Source organism: Anser anser (genome assembly GCF_964211835.1).
Source record: "Anser anser genome assembly, chromosome: 8".
Lineage (NCBI taxonomy): Eukaryota > Metazoa > Chordata > Aves > Anseriformes > Anatidae > Anser > Anser anser.
The window spans coordinates 29,072,171-29,089,446 of record NC_139728.1 but is presented as its reverse complement, the minus strand read 5'-3'; the positions used below and the strand labels follow the sequence as shown (position 1 = coordinate 29,089,446).

At 59.2% G+C, this 17,276-nt stretch overlaps 1 protein-coding gene across 50 annotated transcripts in view; it reads right to left on the bottom strand.

Moving 5' to 3' along the window:
* The window catches only part of NFIA (nuclear factor I A), a 352,139-nt gene that overhangs the window by 246,705 nt on the left and 88,158 nt on the right, over positions 1–17,276 (bottom strand). For 11 of the 50 annotated variants that reach the window (XM_083846065.1, XM_083846031.1, XM_083846034.1 and 8 more), the window contains exon 1: positions 4,030–4,534. The exons of 24 other annotated variants lie outside the window; for them this stretch is intronic. In XM_083846065.1, coding sequence (XP_083702191.1) covers positions 4,030–4,056 — 27 coding nt within the window. In that variant the 5' untranslated portion in view covers positions 4,057–4,534. Of the gene's footprint in view, positions 1–4,029; positions 4,540–17,276 lie in introns of those variants that run through there. 15 more of the 50 variants (XM_083846068.1, XM_083846067.1, XM_083846037.1 and 12 more) reach the window with 5 other exon arrangements.

Below are 17,276 nucleotides of genomic sequence, written 5' to 3'. Positions count from 1 at the left end.
TACATAGTTTCGCAGCATTTATTTTCATTTTAAACACAGATTGTTAGAAACTGCCACAAACGACATAATATATTTCATCATAGCACAGCAGCAGCGCGGCAGCAATCACAAGTACTATGGATGATTATTAAAACCTAAGCAGGTAAAATAAAATAAATCACTCCAATGATTGACACATTCCTCTTTTTTTTTCCTTTTAACTCCCCTCCTCTACTGGAAAAGATCTTAGTTTCAAATTTCAGCAAAGTTTAGGGAAAAAAAAGAAGAAAAAAAAGATTGCTGCGAGTTTGCAGTCGGTAGATTCGAGAAGTGGGAGAAGGCACAATCAGAGCACATGGAGCTGCTCTCCCCCCCGAGAAAGAGCTCTCGCAGGAAAGAAAGATAAAAACTACAGGTCCCTGCGAGCTATTAAAAATAATAAATCCACATTTCTGCTCCCTCCTGTCCTTCCCCTGCCCCGCTCCGAGGGAGCCACGAAGGAAAAAAGGCCTTTTGTCGAGGCCAAGTTTATCTGCTAAGGTACACACAGCAGACGCTGGACAGACCTACAATGAGGCAGGGGATCGCTTTAAGCATTAATGGTTTCTGAACACGTCTGGGTATATCCTGAAATATTTTAACTTTTCTGCTTTAAGCAGCGCTTTGTCCTGACTGATCTCATGTGCTCGGGACTTTTTTGGCTCGACGCTGGATGCTATCCAAGAGCGAGCTGCTTTAACCTGCGCTAAAGCCGATTTCTACGGCGTGAACCTGAACGGGGAGGTAAAAGCAACACCCGAAGGAAAAAAAAAAATGAGAGGGGAAAAAAAAACTTCTAAAAGATCTGGGGATAAAAAAAAAAAGAAAAGAAAAAAATAAAAAAGGTATGCTTCGGTGTGCAGCCAGGGTCTGCTCTGAAGCGGTCCCATGGCTGAAGTAAATGAGAAGCGGCGCTGCTCGGCTCGAGGTGAGCACGTCCGTGCCAGGCTCCAATGTGTCTTTTCAAAATGGTGTACGGCGAGAAAAGGTTAATGACTCATAAACAGACTAACTTTCAAACTGTCTTCCTAGACACGGTCCTCCGTAAAAGCGCGCCGCCGAAATCTCGGCGTCGAGATATTAGCAGAGGCGAGGTGGAAATAAAAGCACTCAGGACGGATCAAACAAATTGTGCTGGAAGCGGGGAGGGGGGGAGCGGTTCCTGCACAATACAATTATTTATTTCAGTGTTATTATAGCAAAAAAAAAAAAAAAAAAAGTTTTGGAAATGTGTCAATGCAAGTGTGCTAACAGATGTGCAGACTTGTCTGCAGCCTCGCTACAGAACACACGGATTTTAAGAAACTCGTGCAAAAAGGAGGTGATCTTTGCCTTTCCCCAAGTTAGCTCTAAGGGAAACTTTCAGAGTATTTGATAAAGACGCTTGCTTTCCCCCCTCGGCGCCTGATGGGTCACCTAAAAATAAAAGGCACGGGAAAACTGGCAAAGCGAGAATAAAGAGAAAGTTTTCACCGCGATACTCCCCAAAGTTGGAGGACAGAGCTCCGCAGAGCGCTGCCCGTTCCTAAGCAGCACCTCGAATTTGGGCCGCACGATTCTGCGTCTGCTCGCACCGCAGGTCTCGGCTGCTCTGCAGAAAGGTGCAAAAAAGCACGACAAAAGAGCCCCAAAATCCCACCGAGGAGGCTCGCCATAATGTAACGCTGCAGAGGAGTCTTTTGAAACAATATATTTGAGCTGATCTTTTTGAAATTAAGCCAGCTACAGCGACCCTTGTTAATATTTTTACAATCCATTTGCTTGTAAATCTATTAGGAGATGTGCATATGTTCCCCAACTCGTCCCTAGATCTGCAGCAGATATGTAAATGGAACGATGTTTAGATTTTCCTGACAGTTGCTACAAAATGCTCATGCCATTTCAGTTACAGTGCTTGGATAAATACACTCTTAACTATGATTTCTGTTTGTTTTCCTTTTCTAACCCACTTTCTAAAGCTTTCCCTTTAAATCTGAACCCAAACTTAACAGCGACAAAAAAATCCCCCTTCCAAAACTCCTATCGCTAAAAGCTCCTAGGAGTCCCGAAAGGCAAAATAGCAAATTGCTTGCAATTGGCGGGGACTTGTCCCCTTTTTCCACCGAAAATGACAGAATCACCTAACTGATCCTTCCGAGGGAAGAGTTTGCCAGGAGGCCTCTAATCCTCGCCTTACTTTTCCAAATGTGCAACAAGAATGCGAGATTTGCACAACCGGCAGCGCTGCTGGCTTTTGTCTGGGCTCTTTTTTTTTTTTTGGGGGGGGGGGGGTAGGAAAAAAAAATAAAATAGAGGAAGGGGGGGACTGAGACAACGAGCAACGGGCCCGTGGCTTTTATTTTCCCCCCTTCGCGTGCAACTGGGCCTACCGAGGGTGAGGAGCCCCGGTGGGGCCGGGGAGCGGTGGCGATGCTCGGTGCCCCCGGGCAGGGCGCTGCGCTCCCCCCCTGCAGCCCCGGGGCTGTCGGAGCCCGGAGCTGGCAGGGAGAGGAGCGAAGTTTGGCCGGGCCCTTGCTCGGAGCCGCAGCCCCGTGCCCCGCAAAGTGCCCCCCCGGCCCCGTTCCCCCCCCCCCGCGGCCGTGAGGCTCCGGGCGGGCGGCGGCGGCTCCGGGCTGAGCGCTGCGAGCGGGGCGCCCCGACGGGGCGGCCTGGGGGGGGGGGGGGGGGGGAAAGGAGAGGGGGGCCCCCCGAAGTTTGGGCAGCCGCCTGCCCTCTCGCTGCCTTTCCTCGCTTTATTTATTTTATTTATTTTTATTTTTTTTTCCCGGCCAGAAAGAGCCCGGAGAGGCTTTCTCACCGGGATGTAAAAAAAAAAAATAAAATAAAAATTCAGAAATATGCATTCAAATTAAATTAGTGAGAATAATGTAGGCAAAAATCTCCTGCAGGAGGAAATAATCTGGGGTTTGAGTCCGCCACAAAGCGTTTCCTCGTTAAACCATTATATCCTGCTAATTGAAGGTGTGCAATTTAGCGTCCTGCAGCAGGGAGCGGGCGGGGGGGGGGCGGGCGGCGCTCCGCGGCCGCGCAACCCCGGGGGCACCGCGGGGACCCCCCCCCGGACCCCCCGTTCCCGGCCGCAGCTCCCCGCAAACGGGGCCCCGGGGGGGGGGGGGGGGGGGGCGCAAAAGTTGCGCCGAGTCCGGCGGCGGGGAGGGGGGGGGGGAACACGCACCCGCACCCCGAAACAAGTTTGCGGGGGGGTGTGCGGGAGGTGCGCGGGGGGTGCGCGGGGGGTGTCCCCCCAAAATTGCGCGCAACTCCCCAAGCTCCCCGCGCAGCGCGGCCGCTGCGCGCTGCTCCGCGGGGCCGTGCGGGGCCGATCGTGCCCCGCGTGTCCCGCGGGTGCCCCCCGCGTGTCCCCCCCCCCTCACCCCTTGTCCACGCACCCCCCCCCCCCCCCCCCCACACACACACAACCCCCCGGCCGCCCCCGCCGCCGGCTCGTAAACAAAAGTGCGGAGTTCGGGGCGGGGGAGCCGGCGTGTCGGGTGGGGAGGGCAGGGGGAAAAAAAGGGGAAAGGGGGAAGGAGGGAAGGGGAAAGAAGGGAAGGAGGGAGGGGAAGGGAAGGGGAAGGGAAGGGAGGGACGGAGGGCAGCGGGGGCACCGCGGGGCGCAGCGGCGGCCGGGGCGCTCCGGCGCCGGCATCGATCGCGGATGACCAAGCACGGCGGGGCCGCGGCGGCAGCGGTGCGGGGGGCGTCCCGCAAAGCCCCGCGCCCGCACGGCCCCCCACCTCCCCCCCCCCCCCATTAATTAAGCCGTTAATAAGTGGGCGCCATTAGCCATGTGCCGCCGCAAATGGCCGTGCGGGGAAAGGGGGTAAGGGGAGAGAGAGAAGAGGGGTGTGTGTGTGGGGGGGGGGGGGAGATGCAAGGGAAAGGCACCGAAGTGAAGTTTCGGCGAGCCGCCCCCTGCCCCTGCCCCGGCGCACACGCGGCCCCCCCCGACCCCCCCCTACCCCCCCCCCCCAAGCAGCGCCGGCCCCACCGCGCCCCGGCACCGCTTACCTGGGTGAGACAGAGCGGAGAATACATGTCTGCTGCGGGGGGCTGCGGGCTGGAGGTGTGCGTGTGCGGGGACACAGGGAGACAGAGGGGGAGAGGAGGGGAGGGGGGCGGAGGGGGGAGGGGGGGGACAGAGGGAGAGAGAGAGAGGGGAAAAAAAAAAAAAAGAAAAAAAAAAAAAGAAGAGAGAGAGAGAGAGAGAGAGAGAAGAGGAGAGAGGAGGGGGAGCCCCGAGCCTGCTTCTTGCTTTCACATTTCCAACTCTGCCAAACTGCAGCCGGCGCGGAGCCGCTCCATGAGCCGAACTTTAACCCCGCCTCGACTTGCCCCGCACTAGGCGCTCGGCACGCCCGCCCGGCTCGGGCTGAGAGGCATAGCGCTGCCTGCCCGCTGCGCGCTGCTCGCCGCGCGCCCCCCCCCCCTTTCTGCGCTCCGCCGCCGCCGCCGCCGCGGCCCCCGCGCTCCGCGCCCGCTGCGCTCCCCTCCGCGCCGCCCGCTCTGCGCCGCGCCGCCCGCCCGCTCCGCGCCGCCCGCGGGGGCGGGGAGGGGCGGGGAGGGGGCTGCGGCCGCCGCCTCCCTCCGCCCCGCCGCCCCGCAGCGCGCCCGGCCGCGGGGAGAGCCGCGGGGGCGCCGCAAACTTTTTGTGTGCGTGCGTGTGTGTCGGGTTTTTTTCTTTTATTATTATTTTTTTTAATTATTTTTTAGTTTTCAGGGTGTTTTTTTTTTTTGTAATATTTCGGGTCAGCCCTCCGTCCCCTCCGCCGAGGGATGCTCGCATGCCGGAGGGCGGCGGACGGGCTTGGGGAAGGATGGGGGGAAAGTGTGGGGGGGGGGGAGTAGAAAGGGGGCTTGGGGGGGGGGTCTGAGGGGGGGTCTTTAGGGTTTTTAGGGGGGAACCGGGGGAGCCGCGGCGGTTTCCCAAGTTTGGCGAGCCCCCGCCACTTGTCACTTCACCCCGAGCGCTCTGCTGGCGGTGCTTGTGCGCTTCACCAAAATCACATCCGCCGCCACGGGCAGGAATTGTGCCTCACCTCGCTCCCCCCCCCCCCAGTAACCCCCCCGCAATAACCCCCCCCCAATAACCCACCCCCAATAACCCACCCCCAATAACCCCCCCGCAATAACCCCCCCCAATAACCCACCCCCAATAACCCACCCCCAATAACCCACCCCCAATAACCCCCCCGCAATAACCCCCCCCCAATAACCCACCCCCAATAACCCACCCCCAATAACCCACCCCCAATAACCCACCCCCAATAACCCACCCTCCCCAACAAGCCCCCTCCCCAAACCCGGAGCGCTCCCGCGCCCGCTTTGTGCTGCCACCGGCGGCGCCGGGGGTCGGGGCTTGGCCGCCCGACGGGGGGGGGGGGGGGGGACACGGCGGGGACACCGACCGCCCCCTCGGGGCCCCGTCCGTCCCCCCGTCCCCCCGTCCCCCTGTCCGTCCGTCCCTCGGGACCCGCAGCCCCCCGCTCGCCCCGACGGCAGCCGGGGGGGGGGGGCGGAACTTTGCGCCCCCCGGGGCTCCCCGTGCGCCCTCCCCCGCACCTCGCTGGGGGCCCGGGGGGGACACGGGGGGGTCCGGGGGAGGTGTCCCCGGCTGCCCCGCGCCCGTTGCGGGCTGCAGCGGCCGCGGGAGGAACTTTTTTGGGAGCCCTCCGGGAGCCTCGGGGCCGCGGGACGGCTCCGGGCGCCCTCTAGGCGGGGGTGGCGGCCAGGCGCAGCGCGCAGCGCTCCGCACCCGCGGGACCGGCACTCGGGAGGTGTGTTTTGTTTTGTTTTTTATTTTTGCTAAAAACCTGATTTTTAAGAATAAAAAAATCTTTTTTTTTTTTTTTAAATTTTGGGTGCTAAATCCCGAGGTTCCCGCGGCTCCGTAACCCGCCAGCGGCCCCGGCCCCGCGGGGCGCCGCCAACTTCGGCGGAAAAAAAAAAAAAAAAAGTAAAAATCCCGATTTCAAAAATAATCAAAAATAAAAAATTTAAAAAAAAAAGAAAAGGCGCGCCCCTCCCCCCGGGGGAGTTCAAACGTCGCAACACCCGCCCCCGCAGCTGATTGGGCGGCTCCGGGCCGCGTCACCCCGCCCCGCCGCTCCCATTGGCTCTCCCCGCTGCCCGTCACGCCCCGCGCCCGCCCGCGGCCCTTTGTTGCGCGCCCGCGGCCGCCCCCGACGGCGCGCACGGAGCCGGCGCGCAACGAAAGGGGGGGTCCGGGGGGGGGGCAGGGGGGATCCGGGGCCCTCAGCGGCTCCCCGACCCCCTGGGGAAACTGAAAAAGCGTTAAAAAGAGAGAAAAAAAAACGGCGCCCCACAGCGCAGCGCGCTGCCAGACCGCGCGCGCAAAACCCGCGCAAAACCGGCGCAAGTCCCGGAGCGGCTGCGGGGAGCTGGGGGGGGCCCGGGGGGGGGGCCCGGCAGCGCCACGGCCAGCGGGCACCGGGAGCACGTGGGAAACTTTGCGGGGCTGCGGCGATTGGCTTCGCTCGGCGCCACTTTTATTTTTTTTATTTATTTCTGTTTTTTTTTTTTTGCCGATTTTTTTTTTTTTAATAGCTAAAATAAACTTGCAGCCGTTGGAAACCCGGAAGAGAATAGGAGCCGCAGCCAATTGCCGCCTGCCGTTAGGGTTGCTTGTGGGTTTTTTTTTTTCTCCCCCCCTTTTTTTTTCCTCCCCCCCCCCCCCCCCGAGGCGCGCTCCCGCGGCCGAGCTGTGCGCGCCCCGCGCTTCCCAAAGTTGCGCCCGGCTCGGCAGCCCCCGCCCCCTGCCCTCCCCTCGCCCCCCCCCCCCGATTTCCGCAGTCGCACAGGAGCCCCAAGCGGGGGGGGCGCCAACCAAGAGAGCCCCCCCCCGTCCCCCGTCCCCCTTCCCAGTGCCGGGGGGGTCCCGGCCGCGCAGCCGGGGGGGTGAGGGGGCGCTGCGCCCCCCCCCGAGGTGCCCCCGCTCTGGCACCGGCAGCCGGGCACGGGCAAACTCACCTGGCCCCGGCGGCCCCCCCCTGGCTCTGCTCAGCCCCGTGCTCTGCGCCCCTCTGCTCCGCACCCCCCTCTCCTTTGATTTGCGCCCCCCCGTTTGCTCTGCATCGATTTCGGCTTTGCGCACCCCGTCTGCTTTGCACTGCTTTGCTTTGCGCCCCTTTGCACACCCCCTTTGCACACCCCCTTTGCACACCCCCGTTTGCTTTGCACACTCCTTTGCACCCCCATTTGTATTGCACCCCCCGTTTGCTTTGCACACCCCTTCGCACCCCCCCATTGCTTTGCACACCTCTTTGTGCACCTCTTTGCACCCCCTTTGCTTTGCACACCCCTTTGCACCCCCCATTGCTTCGCACGCCCCTTTACGCACCTCTTTGCACCCCCTTTGCTTTGCACACCCCTTCGCACCCCCCATTGCTTTGCACACCCCTTATGCACCCCTTTGCACCCCCCCCTTTGCTCTCCCACCCTTTGCACCCCCCAGTTTGCTCTGCACTCCCCCGTTTCCTTCCCCTTCCTTTGCACCCCCCCTTTGCTTTGCGCCCCTCTTTGCACCCCCATTTCGGTTTGCACCCCCTTTGCTTTGCACAGCCCCCTCTCCGCGCCCCCCCGCTCTGCTCCCCCCCCCCCCCCCCGGCCGCGGCCGGGCAAGCCCTCGGCGGGGGAGGAACTTTTCCTTCCAGGCGCGGCCGTGCCTGGCAGCACTGCAGCAGCCGAGCGCCGAGCTGCAAAGTCTGCAACTTACCCAGCACCCCTAAAATAGTCCTGATTTCATCCCTGAAAGGATTTCCTGGCTTTGTGTGTCTTAACTAGCCTTGGCCATTTTTGTAGAATAACCCTATTATTCACAGCTCCGAGGGTACAATCTGCTAAAGTCACTTAATAAAAAAAAAAAAAAAAAAAGAGAGAGAGAAAAAAAGAAAAACCTTCAAAGGGCGTGAGAAATAAAGGCAAACAAACAATTGTCTGTAGCTCTCAGCTCCCCTTGATCGTGGATGCCCGCTTCATTAACAGCAGAAGCATTATATTCTTAAAACTGGAAGCCCCGAGATGCGTGATAATAATGCAAAATTAATTTGGGGGGAGAAGAAAAAAAAAAAAAAGTAAATGGATCTGAAGGTTAATCACTTTTTTTTTTTTTACAACAAAGTGAGACTTCAACTTCCACAACCTAACGAGCGGCGCCGTTATCCCTCCCAACGCACCGCGTTTAATCCGCTCGAGCAGGTAGTCACCGACACGGGGCTGCCGCCGCACTGAGCAGACAGCAAAAAAAAGGGGAAAAAAAAAGAAAAACCAACAAAAAAAACCCAAGCCAACCCCACAGCAGCGAGCTCACGGAGGATTTTCAGTTTCCAGGCGTGCGTGCACAGCTCGCTGTGACCTCAGTCCCCTCGTGGTGACCCCCCCGGGGCAGCCCACGGGACGGGGCACAGGTTGGGAGCCACGGGGGAACCCCCCAAACTCCCCGTGTCCTTCGGCAGGGCTCGGGGCTTGCGAGGGTTCCTCGCGGAGGATGGATGCGTGCTGCATAAATTAAAACATCATGTCCCTCCGCCGGGTGAAAGCGTTATTAAAAGCAGCATAATAAGGGATTTCCACCATGTTATCAGGCGTACAAAGGGAACGCCGAATGGGAGGGATGGCTGTCACCGGGGAAGAACAAGCTGGGGTTTTGGAGAGGCCGGAGGAGCGCTCTGAATAGCCCGTCAGCTGGGCAGGGATCAGCGCGGACAATGGCCGGTCTATACGCCGTACGGCCTGGCAGCAGCCCGCGGCCGGCAGGCGAGGCCTCATCCTGACTTCCAGGCGCCACACGGCCCGGCAGGGCCCTGAGCATCGCCGGTGGCTTTGGGATCGCTGCCCTGGGCCCCGCTCGGCGCAGACACCCCCCGAGGACAGTGGGGGCTCGGTGCGAGCCCCTGGCCTGGCCCTGGCCTCCCAAAGCCGCCCCAAATCCCACGGCGGCAGTGGGGACTCAAAGCCTGGCGCTTGCTGCATCATCCCGCGACCAGCGACGTGTCGTGCCTCACTGCCCCCCGGCCCCGCCAGCCTCCCCAAAATTTGTGTCGGACACAGATACCAACGCTGAGAGCGGCCTGCGAGGCTGCTGGTGGTGGTCGTGCCTGCACGGGGTTTGCTCCTGGGCTCCCAGCCCTGAGGGAAGGGCAACAGGCCCAGCGTCCCGCAGACGCTTCTCACCCTCCGAGAGAAGCTTTGGGCAGAAGCTGAAATCTCCAGATTTCAGGGGGCAGCTTAAATAGGCAGCCCGATGTGTTTGATGGACATTCTCACCTTACCCCACCACACACGTACAAATATTAATGTTTTGCTTGCTGCATTTTCCATCCACCGCCAAGGCTCCTGGCAGGTGAGTGGGACGAGCGTTGCCATCCCTGCTCGATGGACGAGGGCGGCTGCACCAAGACCAGTCCCCAGACAGGCCCAGATTTTGGGGTGTGGGCCAAAGGTGGGTCTCCAAAGCCACGGGGACGGGAATTACGCGGCGGTCAGTGCTCTCTGCAGCGCTGTGAGGTTCCCCCTGGCCGTGCCTTCCCTGGGTCTCTGCTCATCCCCACGGCCGCACATGAAAAAAGCCCACAGAAACGCCTGCGGAGCTCTCGTAATGCTCTTCCGCAGGGCTTGAGCCTGTTGCAAGATGCATTGCAGAGGAAATCAGTTATCGGGCAAAGCCTGCAGACCACGGGAAGGGAGAAAACAGGATCGGGAGAGGCGGGAGAGGCAGCACTTTCCCTTTTGTTTTGCTGCAGACCTGGTAACGGGGAGCACGACAAGCTGTAACGCTGCTTTACCATGAATATACCGCACGAGCAGAGTTCAGCTGGAGAAGTGGAAATACCATGAAGTGAAAGTGCCCTGTGACAGGAGGGTGCTTTTGCCAGCCGAAATTTCCCGGTGGGTTCGTGCAGTGCCCCACGGCACGGCCCCGCGGCACGGCCCCGCGGCACGGCCCCACGCACTGCACCGATGTCCCCATCCCACTGCATAAAGCCCTACTAATGCCCCCGGGACGGGATGTGAGCACGTCCAGGGGACTCCCAGAAATATTTTGTCATGTGGGTGTCTCTGCTGGAGGCTGCTGGGCACCTCTCGGTGGTACCAAACCACTGTGTGGTGACGGCGGGAGAATTGGGCACAGCCCCGATCCTGCTGCCCGCCTCCGTCCCCTGCTTTCTCGGGCACTTTGGTGTACGCGTGCTGGGCCTGAGCTTGCACACCTCCATGCAAGTTTTTTTGCTCGAGGAAAGTTTGTGCAAGGGTGATACAATCACGGTGAGGCAGATCCTGCACGTGCGTGCACACACGCTTATTCCAGTGTATTACCCGCGCGCTGCCGTGTCCGTGCGAAGCACTTCCCAAAGGGACGCGTTTCTTTTGTTGCTCTTTTCCCTATGGGAACATCTCACATTTAGGGCTCACTCCTAAAAGCTGAGATGGAACGCGTGGTGTGAAAATAAAGCTGTACGTAGCGAAGCTGCTCGCGGGGCACCGTGACAGCCAGGTGACACACAGCGAGGTGTGTGAGAAGGGAAAGCTGCATTTAGGAGGAAGCAGGAATCGAGTGCAGAACTGCCAGCGGGCTCACCTCCACGGCGTGCGACCCGCGGTGCTGCTCCAGCCCTAATTAGCATGCGTTCCCTCCTGCCCTGAGCTGCACGCCCGTCTCTGGGGTCTGTAACTTTTAAAAAGAAGAGCCAGCCATTCTTTCCCCCAATGGGAAGCAAAGCAAAACAAAGCAGCGACGCGCGGACCCAGCCGCTTTTCGCCCTCCTCGTCTGTGCCCAAGTCCCGGGAGGAGAAGAAAAGGCTGCGAGTGGCCTTTTCGCAGCAGCCCTCTGCCAACTTCGTACCTAGCCCCGCGTCTGGCGAGGGGAGCGTGCTAACAGGTGCAGGCTTTAGCGCGGCTTGTCTGGCATTGTGCACGAGCACATAATTCGTCTGCAAATCTCTGCCACCGCTATTTTTCAAAATAGTCGGAGCCCCGCTGACCCGCAGCACGTAGGAGCGCCGATCGCCTTCCTCGCGGCTGCGGAGCAGGGAAGTTTTCCACCTCAACTTTTCCCCACGCTGACTTTTATAAAAATTATATAAAAATTGCCCTCTCCAGCCTTAAATTACGCGTTCTTTAAAACAGGACAGGTCTTTATTCTTGGTAGGAAGGAGAGAGAGGAACTAATGCAAGTAATGCAGAAGAAACACTTTTATCATAAAGAAGTTAACCTAAATGAAATCTCAGAGACTAAAAAGCAATACGCTTCAATCGTGACCAGTAACTTTTCACTTCCTCGCGTTTCCTAACTTCATAGACAAACTCGTAACATGCAAGGGGTCGGTCAGACATGAGTCGTGTGCCCCCGGTGTGCGAGGGCTGCCTGTAAGAGCCCATGCTCCTGCCTAAAAGTCGCCTGGGGAACCGCACAGCTTGCTTGCTCTGCCTCGCCCGGTGCCTACGGCTCGTCCGCAGCAGCGAAACAAACGTCTCAGCTTCTGCACCTGAAATTTGGTGAGGTCTTCATTACTGTAATTCACTGACCTGCCGCATCGTACGCTCTGGCAACATAGATCCCTGGGACGGGCACCCTGCGCTGCCACCGGGTCTCTCCAGAGAGGCTGCTTTGTTTTTGTAGAGTTTTCTTAAAAACACAGGAAAGGAGAGGTGCAGACCCTGCGGGGGGAGCCCAGACCCTGAGCGGGGAGCCCAGCCCCAGCTCGCCCCGTGCGGCACCAGCCCCTATAGGGTGCCGGACGCTTTCTATAGGGTAAGCCGGCACGCCGCACAGGTGGCCCCTGCATGGGGATGCGCTCAGCTACGCTTTTATTCCATCTCCTGGAAAAAAAAAAAAAAAGCACAGAAATCACGGCACCAGAATCACCTCCCTAAGCGTGCCCAAGGCAGCTGGCAGCTTTTTGGCTGGACAGGGTGTTTCGGAGCCCGGCGAGCAGGTGCACGAGGGGCACGAAGCGCCGCAGCTCAGCGCGCTGCAGGGATGCGCAGGCATCCTTCCTCCCTCCGAGAGGGGGACCGCGGAGCCCGGAGATCCCCCAGCCCTCTCCTCCGGGAGGAAATAAGCATTTCCTTACAGATATTCTATTTTTTTTTTTAAATCCTCTTCAGATTCAGCTTGTCGCTAAATATAGAAACTCTTGTAGCCACACAAAACGCGCATCGCCCCGCAGCTGCTCATTTGCAATTTGTTCTGCACTTAAAATCTCTTAATGCTACAAATAAACTTTGGGAAAGTTACATCCCAATAAACAATGAGGTGTTGTTTAAAATTACATGTGCTACTGTATTATTAGGTCTCCACCGACACTACAATTATCTTCTGAAGCTGGCAATAACGTATTAGCTGTGCAGTCAGACGCAGAAATAGACTGGTGCATAAGCCCTCTGCCATTTTTATGAATGGAAAATATTTTAAAAGATCGCTTCCAGTTTCTTCTTTGTCCTCGCCACAGAAGGAGCCCCCTCGCCGAGCAGCTTTTCCCACGTCACTTTAATAGCCACGTACATTCTCCATACATCGCGACACACGAGCGGCTCCCCCCGCCCCCCCGCCCGAGCAGTACATATACTTAGTGCATTAACTACTCGCTCCTCGCTGCCGGGGGATGCGGGATCCGGGAGCTCCGCGCTTTTATTCGCGGATTTTTGCAAGGACACCCCCAAAAACGCGAGCGTCCCGGCCCGGGAGCGCCGTGTCCGCCGCTGCTGCCTTCGCCTGCCCGGGGCTGCCCGGGGATGCTCGCCGCCGGTGCCCGGTGCCCGGTGCTCGGTGCCCGGTGCTTGATGCCCGGTACCCGGTGCCCGGTGCCCGATGCCCGGTGCCCGGTGCTCGGTGCGCACCAGGGCGGGCGGCGGCTCCGCTCCCATCCCCGGGGCCCCCCGGCATCGCCGCTCCGGGGGAGGAAGGGGAAGGAAAAGAAGGGGGTGAGGGAGAAAAAAATAATAATAATAAAATAAAAATTAAAAAAAAAAAAGCCTTGAAAGTTTGCGGCGCGGATTTGGTGGGCTCGGGGTATTTTTAGGGAAAGAAGCAAAGCTCGCAACCTGCCCGTTCCTGCCTTCGCAAACGCTCGCGGAGCCGGCGGTAGCCATTTTCAGCTAAGGTACAGCAAAAGGAGAGAAAAAAGGCAAAAAAAAAATAAAAATAAAACATAAAATGAAAAAAAGCAAAAGCAAAAGGAAGCCAGGGAGAGGCGCGCAGCTCCGGCCGCCCCGCGCAGCCCCGCTGCTCGCTCCGCGCCGCCCAGCGCCGCCGCCCCGCGGGCCGGGGGGGGTTCCCCCGACTCGGGCTTTTTTTTTTTTTCTTTTTTTTCCTTTTTTTTTTTTTTTCCTTTTGCCGCAGTCTCCGGCCCCGCAGCCGGCGGCTCCAGCTCCCGCCCCCCCTCACCTCCAGTCGCGCACAGGGGGGGGGATGCGGGGCGAGCCCGGGGCCGCCCCCCCTCTCCCCCCCCCCCGGTTACAAAAAATAATAAAAAAATAAAAATCATACAAATATAAAGGCGGAAAGGCTGGAGGCAGAAAGGCAGAGCGAAGCCAGAGCCGGCGCCCCCCCGGCCCCCCTGCAGCACAAAGCCCCGCAGCAGCCTGGGGGGGGAAGCTGGGGGCGGCCCCCCCCTGCCTGCCCCCGCCACCCCCTGCCCGGCCCCTGCCTGTGCCTGCAGCTGCAGCACCGCCGGTGCACGCACACGTGCACGCACACGCACACACACGTGTATGCACACAGGCATGCATGCATATGCGTGCACGTGTGCACACGCGCGCACATACGCATGCACAAAGATGCGTGCACACACATGCACACACATGCACATGCACACACGTGTACGGCACATGCCTACACACACACACACGCGTGTCACTGAGGCAGGCGGGGAAAAACCACGGGCTGGGTGAGGGCCTGGGGGGCTCGGACACGCAGCTGCGCCCCTGCACCGCATTAGGCCCTGCCGTGGGCACTCCCCTTTGCACCCTTGGACAGTAGCACATGAAACCCACTACGGGAAGCAGTCAGCACTGTTCCTGTAACTTAGGGGCTGGCGCAACCTCTGTTATTTTTTATTTATTTATTTATTTATTTATTTATTTTGCCTGTGCCAGGGGCTGCGCACTGTTCTGGGCACGTTTGCAGGGGGAGAAGTTTTGGGAATGCCCGAACCCTCCAGCCCCCCTGATGCGACTGCCTCAAGTCGTGCAAGAGCTGCGGAGAGCCCAGTGCCACGTGCAGGTGGCCGCACACCCCTGTAAGTGCCCACCTCTTGCAGCTTGCGATAAGCCTCCCAAAGCAAAGCAGCACGCGGGGCTTTCTGCAGTTTGCTCCCGATCCCTCACTCTGCGCCCCCTCTGCCAGAGCCCTGGGAGGGCGAAGGTGTGCAGTGTGTGCAGCATGAACCGTGCAGCATGTGCAGCACGTGCAGCAGGCAGCATATGCAGCACGCCCCATGCGGTGTGTACAGCGTGCAGCACGTGCAGCAGGGCCGGAGCGTTGTGCCCAGGCGTGGGGGGCAGAGCACCCCCTGGCAGCAGGAGCATCCCGGTGCCATTGCACAAGCAGTGTGCCATGGGACATGTCCCCTCCGCCCCGTGCACAGCACACGAGGACACGCACGCCCCCAGCCCTGGCCAGGCCTCAGGAAGTTCTCTGCCGTCCTCCGGAGCAGACGAGGGCGGTGCAATTGGCGTTTAATTGCAAGCACCACGAGATCTGCTCCGAAAGGGACGCCGAAGGCCCTTGTAAATGGCTATCTAACTTGATTTAAAAAGTGTGAGCGTAGGACACGGCGAAGGTTTCTTCCCCTTGGTACCACAAACTTGCATTCAGCCCAAGGACGGCAGCAGCAGAGCCGCGGCGTTGCTGGATTTCTCAGCAGAAGTTCGCAGTGGACTGCGAGACAGCTGGAATTCATATTAGAATATTTTTAACGTGCTCTTACAAATACTTTGGCATACGCCTATTCCACTCCTTTTAATGATGTTGACTTCATTTCCTTTAATATGGGGGAAAAATGCTACACCAACAAAACTTAATTAAATTAATAAGAAGAAACAATAATAAATAATTCCAGTTGCGTTGCTGCGGGGTTGCAAAACACGGCTCAGGATGTTTGCCTGATAAAACGTCACCACCGCGCAGCGGAGCAGGGCCGCCCTCCCTCCCCTTGCACCCTGTGCCCCACAGCTTATAGCACCCCACGGGGCCCAGGGACGCTGGGGCTGTTCCTAAACCAGCCCCACTCAGCACCACGGGGCCCCTTCAGCCAGCCCCGATGCTGCGTGAGAGCGTGGGGCTGCAATTCTGCTCGGCAACGTGTGTGCCATGTGCATACGCATGCATGTGCGTGTGCACGACAGGCGTGTGCATGTGTGCGGATATGTGCACGTGTCTATGCATGGGGGCATGCACGTGTGCAGTTTGTGTGCATTCATGGGTGTGGCTGTATGTGCACGTGTGCAGTCTGCATGCACGCATGGGCATGATTGTGCACACGTGTGCAGTCTGTGTGCACACACGTGCAGTCTGTGTGCATGCACGGCCATAATTGTGCACACCTGTGTGCAGCCTGTGCACGCACGTGCCTGACTGCACGTGCACACATCTGTGTGCACACTTGCCTGCACGCTTGTGCACACGCGTGCACGTCTGCCTGCTCGCACGTGTGCCCGACCGCGCGCGCCTGCAGCTGCGGCCGTCCACGTGCGCGGGGCCGGCGTGCTCGCGAGCGCGCTCCCGTGTGCGCGCATCTGCCCGCGCGTGCCCGCGCGCCGAGCACGCGGCGCCCCCTGGAGGCGCGACCCCGCCGCCGCCCCCCCGGCGCCCCCCGGCCCCATCCCGGTGGCGGCGGGGCCCGCGCTGCCCCCTCCCGGCCGCTGCCGGCCCGGGGGCCCCGTCGGGGACTGAGGAGGAGGAGGAGGAGGAGGAAGGACGCGGGGCCCCGGGGAAAGCGGGCAGCTCGGTGCTGGCTGCTGGCAACCCAGCTCTGCTGGGGAGATGGTGGTCCGTCCTTGTCCTCATCCTCATCCTCACCTTCATCGTCACCCTCATCTTCATCGCCACCCTCATCATCCTCATCCTCATCCCCATCCCCATGCTCATCCTCATCCCCATCGTCATCTCTATCCCCATCCCCATCCCTATCCCCATCCTCATCCTCACCCTCCTCGTCATCCTCATCTTCATCCTCATCCCCATTCTCACCCTCACCCTCATCTTCACCCTCCTCACCTTCATCCTCATCCTCATCCTCACCCTCATCATCCCCATCCCCATCCCCACCCTCACCCACCAGCACCACCCCTCGAAGGCCGTGCCCAAGCCCTGCGCCCCGCAGGACGGGCGCGGAGGACGGCCGGGTGCCCTCGGGGACTCGTGCCCTGCAGCGTGCTGCTGTGACGGACGATCCCCGGTGTTCCCCCAGGTGACACCGAGGCGCGTACACAAGGGTTGAACGCATCACACCGGGGGTCCGGACAGACATCGGTGCCAGGTGTTGGTGCAACCTGCCACGGAAACGTTGATGTCGATTCTAGGGAACGGGCAAATCCTGCACCTTAGCAAGGGGCTGTGCAGATCGGAGAAATATCTTCCTTTGGCTTCTGGGGACTGATTTCCTGAACCTCAGTACAAAAAAAAACCCTTTTCACACCAAGTTTTAGGGACTCTAACCTGGCAGAGGGCTTCCCGACACGCTCTCTGAAAACGCTCCGTGGCCACCCGTGTGGGTGCCGCGCTGGCTGGTGCTCACCGAGCAAAGACACGGATTTTTACCTGCCCGGCCCTTCTTTTTTTACCCACGTAATAAAATATGACACTAGAGGGCGGCCTGTTAATGTAATTCAATAATGAAGCTGCAGTGGCTGCAGGTGGAGACGCGGCACCGATGCTTTGCCATCCTGACACGGCCCCTTCTTCCCCTGAGACAGCCCCGAGACACGGGGGGGATGCAGAGAGGCACACCAGAACCCCAAATAACAAATATCCCAAGAAATGGGATTTACCAGCAGACCCACACGATCTGTGTTGTGTCGCGAGCAGTCCCGCTCCAGCAAAGCTCGGAGGAGGAGGTGGCAGGAGCTGTCCCCTGCTCCCCGACCCCAAACCCTCTCCCTGCCCCAAGCCATTTTGGACGCCTTTCCAGCTAAATGCCAACCCTGCAGCCGCAGCCCAGTTTCAGGACTCGGCACCGCAGTTCCGTGAGTATTGTCCCCTCTGGTGGCTCTTTCTCAGTCTCTGCGCAGCCTTCCC